At 63.3% G+C, this 12,071-nt stretch overlaps 1 protein-coding gene across 1 annotated transcript; it reads left to right on the forward strand.

The window, feature by feature from the left end:
- The first annotated feature begins 1,118 nt into the window (after window positions 1-1,118).
- On the forward strand, window positions 1,119-11,995 carry CABP7 (calcium binding protein 7). The gene is made up of 5 exons (XM_082417314.1): window positions 1,119-1,336; window positions 8,543-8,686; window positions 9,852-9,964; window positions 10,276-10,429; window positions 10,654-11,995. Exons 1-5 carry the CDS (start codon window positions 1,228-1,230, stop codon window positions 10,779-10,781), a joined length of 648 nt encoding a protein of 215 aa, XP_082273440.1. The 5' UTR covers window positions 1,119-1,227; the 3' UTR covers window positions 10,782-11,995.
- Window positions 11,996-12,071: the final 76 nt, after the last annotated feature.

Here is a 12,071-nt window from a genome sequence, read left to right on the forward strand (position 1 = left end):
CACATGTACGCACCCTCATGGATAACGGATACATGCACACGCATACTGCTCCCACGAACACCTGCCCCCTCACTCCACGCGCACACATGCTCTGGGGCCTGGGAGAGCCCTGCACAAGTATTGGGTCTAACCTGGAGCTACATGAACTGACAAAGCCTCACACCAGTCCCTACAGGCACCCAGCCACCTCTCTGTCCCCCACTGCCTCTGGGGCCTGGCTCCCTCTCTGCAGGCTGAGCGGTGGTGAGGGCTTGGGAAGGAGGCTCCACTGTTGGAGGCAAGGTCAGGTGCGAGGTCTCAGCCACAGGGCAGGGAAGCCTGCCCCAGAGCTGTCCTCAGCTCCTGCCTGCCGGCCCTGCCCCATGACCTTGGTCAACGCCCTTCTCTCTCAGCCTCAGTTTCCCCACTTTGGAGCCTCTCCTGGCACCAACACTCGGTTATTCTCTTCGAGGACCCAGGTGCCTGGGGCAGACCTCCCCTCGCTGCCAGGTATCTGGTCCTCAGTTCCTGGCTCTCTGTTCATGGGGGTGGGGGCCAGCCAAGGGGCTGGAAGGAAGGGCCCCACCCCCACCTTAATGTAATCCTGGTGGCTGCGGACTTGGTTTGTATGAGCGTTGGAGGGGAGAGTGATCCTCCTCAGGGAGAAAGGGGAGCCCGGGGCAAAGGGGAGAAGGAACCCTCGGCGGGCGAGGGGCGGCCGCACAGGGGCCGGCGGCGGGAAGGAGCGGGCGGGGTGGGGGGGGGAGCGTGAAGGGGGCGGGAGGCGGGCGGGGGAGGCGGGGAGCGCAGCCAGCGCGGCACAGAGCGAGCGAGCCAGCAGGGGAGGCGGCGAGAACCGGAGCGGCGGGCCGGGCGGCCGCGCCGGCGAGCGGACCAGCGGGCGGCGAGCAGCGCGCAGCGCGGAGCGCGCGGAGCACCAAGGAGCGGGAGCGGCGGGCGCAGCGCGCAGCGGCCCGAGCGGAGAGGCCCGAGCGGCGCCGCCCCCGCGGCCCCTGCGGGGCCCCCGCCGGGAGCCCGACGAGGGAGGGGACGGCATGGACCGGCGGCCCGGGACGCGGGGGCGCTAGGCCCCCGGAGGGGCGCCCCCCGCCTCGCCGCCACTGCCGCCGCCGGGCCGCCCTCCGTAGCCGCGCGCCCTGCCCGCTCCAGCCGCCCCCGGGGTCGCCGCCGGCCCATGAGCCCCGACCTCAAAGTTTGCGGCGGGCGGGCGGGCGCGGAGCCTCCAAGATGCCGTTCCACCCGGTGACGGCGGCGTTGATGTACCGGGGCATCTACACCGTACCCAACCTGCTGTCGGAGCAGCGCCCCGTGGACATCCCTGAGGACGAGCTCGAGGGTGAGTGCCCCGCCGGGACCCCCGCCCGCCGGCCCTCCTACCTGTGCGCCCAGGTGAAGCGCGGTCTAGGGGCGCAGGGGCTGGGGGCTGTCTGCAGGTGCCGCCTGCCAGGTGGGCACTCCAGCGAACGGCTGCGCGGGGAGGCAGGACGAGTTCGCACCCCTGGGCGCCGCGGTGGGGGTCGCCAAGGCGGAGGGGCGGCCCAGCCCCTGCCCGCCTGGTCCCCCGCGCTGCGGAAACTTGCCGGGCCCCGCAGCGGGGTCACGGGGCCGCGCAATCCGCGGTGACGGTGCGGCAACGCGGCGGATTGGGTTGGGGGGTCTGAGCTGTGCCCCCTCCGCCGGCCCGGCCAGAGCACCCGCATCTTGATCCCCTCCGTGGCGCCCGCCCGCGGCTCTGCGCTGGCATTGACATTCCGCTCGTGTCGCTTTTAAAATCCAATCTGCTCGGGCAGCGAGAGAAGGGGAGAGGGCGACTGCCCTGCTCCAGCCGGCTCCCGGGCTGCCCGCAGCCCCTCTTGCGGCCGTAGCCCCTTCCCCACAGCCCTGCGGGGACCCCCAGCCTGGAGCGCCAGAAAGGCGGCCCGGGAGGTGGTGGCGACAACAAGTGGCCAGATTGGGCGGCTTGGTTGAGATAACCAAGCCTGGTAGGGAAAGGCAGAGAGGCCGGGACCTAAATCTGTCCCCCTGGAGTCCCTCCACCTCTGGACATGAATGGGGACCTTAGGCAGCAGGTTAGGCGAGATCAGAGCAGATGACAGAGGCCAGGGTCCCTGGACAGAGGCTTCTGAGGAGCGATGAGACCCCTGGGGCCTGCGAGTTCTTTCCCTTCTGGGCTGGGGACAGGTGCTCAGGTTTTCCCTCCCCCCAGACCTCCTGGGGTCCCATATGGAGTGCAGTGAGGGGCTCTGGGCTGATGGGAGTCTTGGCCCCCTGGGATCTGCTTGTCTGCTGTTGGGGGAGGGGCTGCGATCACCCTGAAGCTGGGCCTCTCTTCAGGTACCTTAGGTCCAGGGGTCTCTGCGATCTGGGGCTCAACAGGGCCTTTAGGGGGTGCAGCTGAGACACCAGCGCAGTCAGGGATGATGGTGGGAGCACAAGCCATGGAGAGAGATCCAGCCTCATCCCCCAGCGCTGGAGGGAGCAGATCCTGGGGGAGTCAGACGGGATCAGGGGGAAGATCAAGGGGAGAAGGCAGCTACCCCCACCCCACCCCCACCCCCGCACTGCACCACAGACTGTGAGCCGCCTGCTTCTCACCAAGTCCCCCCAAAAGCCTCCAGAGGTTGGGAGAGCCATGGAAATGGAGCCTGATGTTTGAGGCGGGCAGGACAGATGGATGAGTGCCGCTACTGGGTCTCTGGCCTTGAATTCCAAAGCCCAAGTCCCTGCCCTGTCTGGGCCGAAGCCCAGGAACAAAAAGTCTCATCCAGGGCCTGGGAAAAGGAGGGAGTATGATGAGGGACAAGAGGGCAGGGGATGGGGCATAGGCTGTCTCTTCCCTAACACTGTCTTCTCCTGCCCTGGGCCACTGCAAACCTCTTAACCAGTTTCCCCTCCACAGACCCTCATCCACACCTTCCTCCTGGCCACGCGGGCAGGGGTAAACATTGTCCCCCTACACCAGGCAGCTTTCCCCTCATTCCCTCCTCTTGCTCCCAGCACCCCACCATGACCCTGGCAGCCCTGCTATGGGCCTCACTGGTCCCTCCTCTCCTGATCTCCCAGCCCTGGAGTGCAGACCCCAAGGAAGGGGAGAAGCTGAGGAGGCTGGGGTGCAGGGGTGAGCAGGGCACAGGGCGGGCAGTGCAGGGGCAAAGAGGCCGCAGGCTCCCGTTGGACCGCATGGCGGACATGCTGGCAGGAGCCCAGGAACGTTAGTCACCAGCCACACCAAAACGCACTCCCTGCTTCTCTCCTGTCCACTTCTCCTGGGCCCTGTGAAGCAGGAGGACCTGGCACAGGGGGCATCTGAAGGGCAGAGCCCTCCCTGGGGTGGGCGGGATGGGGCATCATGGAGCAAACAGATGCCTGGTGGCCCCAGCCCATCTCCCGGCCTGCGGGCAGCCATGGATGAGGACAGGAAGTCCTCTGTGATCGGCCCCCTTCTTGGCTGCAGGCACTCTGGAAGCCCTTCTCCTAGGAGACCAAGTCTCTGCAGGCCCCAGTGGGCCTTGAGTGCCAGGGCTGGGTGGGAAGGGTGACCATCCACAGCACAGATCCCCCCTCTGCCCCCTCCACCTCCCCAGTGCCTCATCAGTGCTCCTGCCCCAGGGTAGTGTGGGTAAGACCCAGGCTCTTTGCTGGGAGCATGCCCATCACTGCGCGAGCCACACGTGCCGAGGAGAGGGAGCCCGGCAGCTTGGGATGAAATGCTACAGACAGTACGTGCCTGCCTGCAGAAATCCAGCGGGTGGTTAGTCCGAGGGGGAGGAGGACTAGGAAGGGAGGTGGAGAGCACCGGGTTAAGGTGAGGGCTTCCTAGCCAAGCAGCAGTGGGTTCGAGTTCTCTGCTCCTTCAATTTACGGAGTGACCTTGGGCAATCACTTGCCTTTCTTGCCTCGGTTTCTCCATCTGTAAAAGGGGGTTGACATTGCCCCTCCCCAGGGCTGCCAGTGACAGAGGATGTGATGGAAGTGCTCAGCACAGGGCCTGGCATGCAGTGGGGACTCGGGGACTGGGACGCAGCAGCAGGGAGGCTGAGGGGTGGGGGTCGGGGAAGGCCCATGAGGAAGGAACACAGGGTATGCAGGGGGGCCGGGCCAGAAAGGCAGGCTGGGGGAGAGGGTGGGTGGAAAGAGCCTTGAAGGTCTGGCAGAGGCACCCGGGGACCCCTGGATGGCAGTTGGCCGGGTAGACGTGGCTGGGCAGAGCTGGTCTGGGTCCCCCAGCCTCCCTTGAGGCGGAGGTACAGGATCTCCCAGATTCTCCCTGAGATGCACACAACAGAGCCCCCCTGGCCTGTGGCAGTGCTGAGGCTGACCCCAGTGGCGTCGACAGGCTTGAGCACCTGAGGGTGGGAATTGGGGCAACTGCAAGCCCTAGCCTGGCCCTCCCTCTGAGAGAGGAGAAGGAAGACAGACGGACAGGCAGACAACCACCAGGGCAGAGGTCTGGGCTTGGCACTTGACCTGCTCAGTCAGATGGTGGAGCCTGCAATGAGAGTGGCCAAACGGGGGCGTTCGGGGTACGGGGGGGCAGAGGAGTCCCTTTTCCTGCCCCTCTTCTCTGCAAGCCCAGCAGCCGCCTCTGTCAGGCTGGAATCTCGGGGAGGCCAAAGTGCTGGGGCGTGGGGCCAATGCCGCGGAGAGTGGCCGTCGCTGCAGAGGACAGACACTGCCCCCCTCAAAGTGACCTCCAGCCCACGCACTCCCTCTCTGGACTCTGGCTCCCTGACAGTGCTGGCATCCCTTGGGGGCGGTTGGGGACTCAGGCCCTGACGCAGCTCCTCGGGCCAGGGAGGGGATTGAGGGCATCAGGCTGGAGGTGGCAGGTAGGGACCAGTGTCGGCCCGGAAATCCAGAGGCCCTGCCAGCCCTTCCCTGGGCCAGGCTTCCCCATGCCAAGATGGAGCACAGCAGGCTTCCCCTGGCCTCATGGGGAGCGAACAGAGCGAGGCTTTCGGGAAAACATGCCCAGCTGGGATGTGCCGATGGCGGCAGCAGCAACAGGAAAGCCATGACACCCACCCCACTCTGGGAGCCCCCAGCAGAGTCCAGCCTTCAGAGATGGGGCAAGAGTCACGTTCCCATCTCAAAGGCGAGGCTCTTGAGGTTCAGAGAGGGAGGTGCCTTGCCCAGGTCACTCGGCTGCTGAGTGGCAAAGCCAGACTCCAAGCCCGGGCCCCCAAGTCCTGGCACCAGCAAACAGGAAGGCCGGCCTGGTGCTTGAAGCTCCTCTAGTCCTCCCTCTCCTTCCGGCTCTGCCAGAACGTCTGGGATGTTCTGATTTATAGCATCCTGTTCTGAGCCAGGCCCAGCCCCAGCCAAGCACTTACATGCTTGATTTTCTTATTTAGTCATTTCCGCAGCCCCATTGTACAGGTGAGCAAACACCCACTCAAGGGCACCAGACCAGGATGCGGGAGAGCTGGGATCTGACCCTGAATCTGTGTGACTTAGTGCTGATTCTCTGGCCGAGAAGGTAATCCCTGAACTTGGCCTCAGAAATCAGCTGGTGCTGGGTCACAGCTCTGAGCAAGGGCGAGGACACAGAGTAAGACTGAGGTGTGAGCCAGGCGTGCCAGGGAGGAGTGGCTGAGGCGACACTTGAATGAGGAGGTGGCGGTCTTTGGATTGATCTAGTGGTCTTGGAAGGTTAGTCCTGCCTGAGAAAGGGCTGACCCTGGACCTGTCGCTTGCCCGCGGACCCCAAGATTCACCTGCCCTCCACTGTCTCCTGTGCGTTTTCTCAGGACTTTTAGAAGGAGATCAGGGGCTCCAACTGGAGCAGCCCTGGGCTCTGGGAGCCACACTTGGCCCCTGTCAGTGTGGGAGGGACAGCCTGGACCCCAATTCATTGCAGGGGAGAGAGCCAGCACCCACTGCAGCCCCACTGTGGGTCCAGGGTTTTGCCATCCCACCCTGAGCTCTCCCAACCAAGGACCCAGAAGGATGGGGTGCCTGCCTTGGGCTCCCCAAACCAGCCCCTGACCTGGGGGGGTCTGAGGATGGTTCCCCCACCCCTGACTTCGGCTTGATCCCCCTCCTCTGGGTGGCCCATGGAGTGAGGGGGTCCTTAGGGACTGCACAAGGGGACAAGCAGCATCCTCAGCCTCCCTTCCTGCTTCTTGCCTGCTTGGGGAGTAGAAAGCAAACGCTTGCCCTTACTAGCATCATTTGTAAACTAAGAGTAAATGGGCTCTGAGTGATGACCCCACACCAAGTGGAGCATGAACTTCTGGTCAGCTCCTTTGTGTGTGTGCTCCAGATGGGTGGGCTCCCTGAATCAGTCATTCATTCACTTAACCACTTATTAGCAAATGGTTATGCTTGAATGACAGGCAGTGTTCCAGGTAGCGGGGACACAGCGGTGAACAAGACTGACCTGGCTCCTGCTCTCATGGCGCCTCTAGTTCACAACCTGGTGTGGTCAGGAAGGAATCCTTGGGGGAAGAGTGGGGTCTGTGGGAGCCCAGAGGAGGGCCAGAGTCAGCTGTGGGGGCAGGGAGGGCTCCAGGGAGGTGATGCCATCCACGCTGGGAACCAGGGATGTATCAGAATTCACCATGGTGAGGGGAAGAGCATTCCAAGCAAAAGGAGCCTCATATTCAAAGGCCTGGAGGTGGAGCAGCCCTGGTGCCCACCATGACTGAAAGGGCCCCTAGGGCTGGAGTTCAGGACACCTGAGGTGGGCAGAGCCCGTGGCTGGGTCAGGAGGCCAACAGTGCCAGCCAGAAACCTAAGTGTGTGTGTGGAGGGCTGGGCAGAGGGTGTGCCTGGCTGCATGGTCAGTGCCTTCCTCTGAACCCAAAGACTCCCAGGTGATTGGAATTCCCTTAGCAGCCTCCGTAACTGCTGGGCCTCTGCTCACACACCTCTGGGGAAGGGGAGCTCACTACCTCCTCCGTGGCCCTGGAAAATTCAGGTGGGAGTTGGCCTGGAGTTCCCAGAGTCCAGGGTTTACAGAAGCCCCTGGGCCTGGCCCAGATCTCCCTTCCCAGCTGCTCTCCTGGCCAAGGGGCCACTGGTTAGGAGACCAGGTTCTCAGGCCCTGCCTGGGATGGGTAGGGGGTGGTCCAGAATCAGAGGGTCTGGGGGCCTAGGCAGCTCAGGTGTGGCCCACCGACTCTGTCTTGGCCTGCATGTCAACTGGAACCTCCAGGCATTGGCTGTAGATGCCAGGTGGGAGGAGCCTGATGAAGTTTGGGGCTTCAGCCCAAGCCACCTTGCCGTGTGGCTTGGGACACATGGCCACCCTCTCTGGGCTACAGTGGGTCCAGCAGAATCAGGGGATGACCCCAAGGTGCAGGATCCCACAGTTTCAGGGGCTCACAGACCCTCTAGGCCAGGCCTGGGCCAGCCTAACTCCTGCCCTCACCAGAAACAGCCCTGACTCCACACCGGCCACCTAGCCTCTCTGGGCCTCACTTTCCAGGCGGGCAGCGTGGAGCATCTCATCTGTCTCTCCTTCCAAATGCACGCTCGCACGCACACACGCACACTCGCACGCACGCACATGAGCTCACCTCTGCCCGCGAATTGAACAAGGAGACCCCCGGGGAGCTGGAGCAGAGAGGGTGGGAGTGGATTGAGATTCACTCCCCACCAACGGGAAATGTTCTGTAGGACCCTTCTTGGGCTGAGTAACAATGAAGGGACAGCAAACAGAGAAACAGAGGTTAAAAAAAAGGGTGAACGGGGAGAGGTTAGGACCCTTCAACCCTCAACAGTTCCTGGATGTCCTTGGTAAAACCCTTTCATCCTTACACCGTTACCGCCCAAGGCTGGCCCAAGGCCACTCACGGGGTTGCTTGTTCCCAGGCTCCCAGCCCAGTGCCTTGCTCCCCACCCCTGAGTCACCCAGGTCCTCAGGCCTGTCTCCCCCTCCATACAATGGGTGGGGGGAGTGACCCCCCCGCACCTGAGCTGGCCTGGGGCTGCTCCATCCATCCTCTGTCTTCCCCCAAACCTTGGGCTCCGTCTGGGAGGCAGTCTGCACTGAGCTGTCAGCCCATTAGCTCGGAGCCGCGGCTGCCTCACGTGGCCGCCATTAATGAGTGTTGGCCAGTGTTAAGGAGCTGAGCCTGGGGAGGAAGAGCAATGGGGATGAAGGGACGGGGGATGGAAGGGGGGGTGGGCAGGGAAGCCTTTGGCTGATCACAGAGGACCGGCTGCCTAGCCCGGCGTCCTCCCCTGCACCGTGGGACCCGTGGTACCGGCCACACGGGGTCGTCGTGAGCACGCCTGGAGAGGCTGTTGGGAGCCTGGCACGCGGAGCCGGAGACCCCCGGGGCTGTCTTGTCACTGCCGCGGGGCCTGGGCACCTTTGCTGCCTGCTTGGCCTGCCCTGAGCTCCAGGGAGGCAGCGCTGTAGTGGACTCTTGAGCCACTTGCCAACTGTCTCTGACCAGACCTTCGGGCTCTAGAGGGGAAGGGGGGATTCTCCATCCCGGGCTCAGGCTATGGCGTCTGGGATCCTGGAGGTCTGGGGAGTGGGCTGTCGGGGACAGGAGTGAGGTCTTGACCTGCTCTGCTCCTCCCACAGAGATCCGAGAGGCCTTCAAAGTCTTCGACCGCGATGGCAATGGCTTCATCTCCAAGCAGGAGCTGGGCACGGCCATGCGCTCCCTGGGATACATGCCCAACGAGGTGGAGCTGGAGGTTATCATCCAGCGGCTGGACATGGACGGTGAGCCCTGCCCGCTGCCTGTTTCCTCACCCCTCACCTGGTGGGGGGGGCCAAGTCTGGGGCCTGAGCCACCGAGACTGAGCCCATGGGGGGCCTCTCACTCTCCCCACTCCCAGCCAGCCTTCCAAGCCCATGGCTTGGGTTTGCAGCCAGGTCTGGCCCCATTTCTCAGCCTGGAGAATTGAGGCTAGAGAGAGTATGACAGCCCCAGCCATACCCAAAGGTTGGAGATTCTGCCCCTCTCACTCTGTGTTCCAAGAAATTTTTAAAGTACAAATTTTTTTTTTTTTATAAATTTTTATTTATTTATTTTTGGCTGCGTTGGGTCCTCGTTGCTGCACGCGGGCTTTCTCTCGTTGCGGTGAGCGGCGGCTACTCTTGGTTGCAGTGTACAGGCTTCTCATTGCAGTGGCTTCTCTTGTTGCGGAGCACGGGCTCTACGCGCGTCGGCTTCAGTAGTTGTGGCGTGTGGACTCTAGAGCGCAGGCTGGGTAGCTGTGGCGCACGGGCCTAGTTGCTCCGCGGCATGTGGGATCTTCCCAGACCAGGGCTCGAACCCGTGTCCCCTGCATTGGCAGGCAGATTCTTAACCACTGTGCCACCACGGAAATCCCTAAAGTACAAATTTTTAAAGTAAAACGGATATACTAAATACCCCACTTCCCATCACCAAAAATAAAAAATCAATTTAGTTGTAAATATTTGCCACCTGGCATTTAATCAAGGAAAAACTCATAAGAACCAGTAATGCCCAGTGCCCTCCGCTCATCCTCCTCTGGCTGCCTCCCCCACCTCATCTCCGCCCAGAGAGCAGGTGATGACCTGGGCAGGCGGTCCCCCATCCTGAGCTTCATTTCCTGTCTGTGTGGTGGGGAGGAAGTCCGGCCCCACACCTGCTCCAGGACAGCAGCAGGGTGATGCGAAGCCATGTAGGGTTCAGAGGGAAATGTGTCTCCCACACGCAAGGCCTGCTCAGGGCCCACCTGCTGCGTGCCACCCCCCCCCCCCACCTTGTCAGGTGGGGCCTCAGCACACTCGGTGGCTTCAGCATGAGCCCAGAGACTGGCACATCAGGCTCTGAGGAGAGGACCTGCCTGAGGTCCCATGGTGGCCCAAGGTGCCCAGGTGCAGCCTCACCAGCTGACTGGAACTGTGCCCGCTCTAGGTGATGGCCAAGTGGACTTCGAGGAGTTTGTGACCCTCCTGGGACCCAAGCTCTCCACCTCAGGGATCCCAGAGAAATTCCACGGCACTGACTTCGACACCGTCTTCTGGAAGGTACTCCCTGGCTGACTGGGACCCAGGGCTGTGTGCACAGTGAAGGGCTGTACTGGGCCAGCGAAGGGTCAGGCCCACACCATAAAGGGGGGGATGACACCCCCAGGCTCTGTCCACTGGACGTCTTGTCTCCCAGCGGGCCATGGGGTTCCCTGGGGAGGCTGGTGTTGGTCGAGGACTCAGAGAATGGAGTGAGTGGTTCCCAGCCCTCCAGAATCTGGAGGCTGGTCGCTGGCTTGTGTGGCTGCAGGTGCTGGGTGGGGACCGTGGTGGTGCTGGTGGCCAGAGCGCTGTGTCTCCCCCAACCCAAGTGTGACATGCAAAAGCTGACCGTGGACGAGCTGAAGCGGCTGCTCTACGACACCTTCTGTGAGCACTTGTCCATGAAGGACATCGAGAACATCATCATGACGGAGGAGGAGAGCCACCTAGGCACGGCGGAGGAGTGCCCCGTGGACGTGGAGAGTGAGTGACCCACCCCGGGACCCCACGGGCGGGCCGACTGCTCGGGCAGGGGAGGAACCAGGGGCTTGCAGAGGGGAGCTGGGGGCCTCCTTGCCTGCCCCAAACCTTGCGTCCCCGTGTGCCCCGCGGGACGAGCCCATGTGCAGAAGTGCAGGCGGCTCCTGAGTCCATCGCTTGGCTGTCCCCTTCTCTCTCTGGTGCTCCCCGGCGGCGGGCGGCCACAGCCTGCTCCAACCAGCAGATCCGTCAGACGTGCGTGCGCAAGAGCCTGATCTGCGCCTTCGCCATCGCCTTCATCATCAGCGTCATGCTCATCGCAGCCAACCAGGTGCTGCGCAGCGGCATGAAATAGGCGCCACCTGGGTGCCCTGTGGGGCGCGCGGTGCGTGGAGCCCCCTCCACACCCACCGCCGCCCGCAGTCCTCTCCCTCCACCGACTCCCTGGGCCACCACCGCGTGTACTTCAGGGCCTGGGCGTCCAGCGGCACCACCCCGCCCGCCCCACGGGCCTTGCATGGAGCTGTGGCCCAGCTGCAGAGGGCCTGGTGGTGGCTCTGAGGGTGGCCCTGGCCCTGCCTGCACCCTGCCCGTGCCCCACCCTGGCCTGTATGTAGCACTAACTTTTCCCGCTGTGCAGGGGCTCCTGGGAAATTAAGGAGGAATTTATACAGGGCCCAGTAGCTGCAGGTCCCTTGGGCAGGAGGAGGCATTGTGTGCCCAGGGCCACACAGCCAACCCAACCCTGGTCCCTCAGGTCTGCCCAGGGCCATGGAGGGGAGTGCAGGGGACAGAAAGCCTCCTCCTGGAGGGCAACATGAGGCTGGGGTCTCCTGGGCCCTTCTCCCTGGCATGGCCTGAGGAAGCCCCCGGCCTTCTGCTGAGTCCCTTCCTCTGACCTTCCTTAGACTCAAACCCAGCCCTCCTCCACACACCCACTAGGGCTAGAGAATCAGCCCATTTCAAAGATGAGGACCCTGAGGCTCAGAGGGCTCTCAGATTTGGCCTCAGTTCCCCCATCAGTGGTGATTTTTAGGCAGGGCAGAAGCTCACGGAAGATGGAGCATCTGAGGTGGCCCAGCTGCCACCTCACCCATTGGGCCCCCCACCAGAGGCCCAGTGACCTGAGGGCCACATCGCCCACCAGCACCCCAGCACAGTGGAGTGCAGTGGAGGCAGGAAGCAGAGCTGGGGCCCAGAGGCTGCGAATCCCCTGAGCAGCCTATCTGGTCTCCCTACCGACTGGGGGGCTCCTCCAGGGCAGAAGCCACCCCTGGTGTCAGTGCCAGGAAGCTCAGCCAGGCCACTCTCCCAAGCTCAGGGCCCGTCCTCCTGGGTCGCCCACTTCTCCGCACCATCCAGGCCGGAGACCCAGCTCCCATCCCTGGCCAAGCTGTGCCATCTCACGGTCGGGCACCAGCTCAGCACGGGCTGATGTGGGGGCCAGGATGGCAGACTGAGCCCTCAGCTCCCCTCCCCAGATCCGGGGCTACTGCTCGCCTGGGCGAGTCACAGCCACGCTGGCTGCCCCCTGCCCAGCTGTGCTGAGCCTCTGCCGGCCCCCAAGGGAGAAGGGCAGCAAGCACCGGTCACCCTGGAGAGGACCTCACTTCACTCCAGTCCTGCCCATCAGCTGACCCAGGGC

Source organism: Balaenoptera physalus (assembly GCF_965194825.1).
Source record: "Balaenoptera physalus genome assembly, chromosome: 12".
NCBI lineage: Eukaryota > Metazoa > Chordata > Mammalia > Artiodactyla > Balaenopteridae > Balaenoptera > Balaenoptera physalus.

Coding starts and splice junctions, on each gene's coding strand:
- CABP7 (XM_082417314.1), top strand. CDS start 1,228: ATGCCGTTCCACCCGGTGACGGCGGCGTTGATGTACCGGGGCATCTAC. Junction 8,687..9,851: donor CCAGCGGCTGGACATGGACG/GTGAGCCCTGCC, acceptor TGCCCGCTCTAG/GTGATGGCCAAGTGGACTTC. Junction 9,965..10,275: donor TCGACACCGTCTTCTGGAAG/GTACTCCCTGGC, acceptor CCCCAACCCAAG/TGTGACATGCAAAAGCTGAC.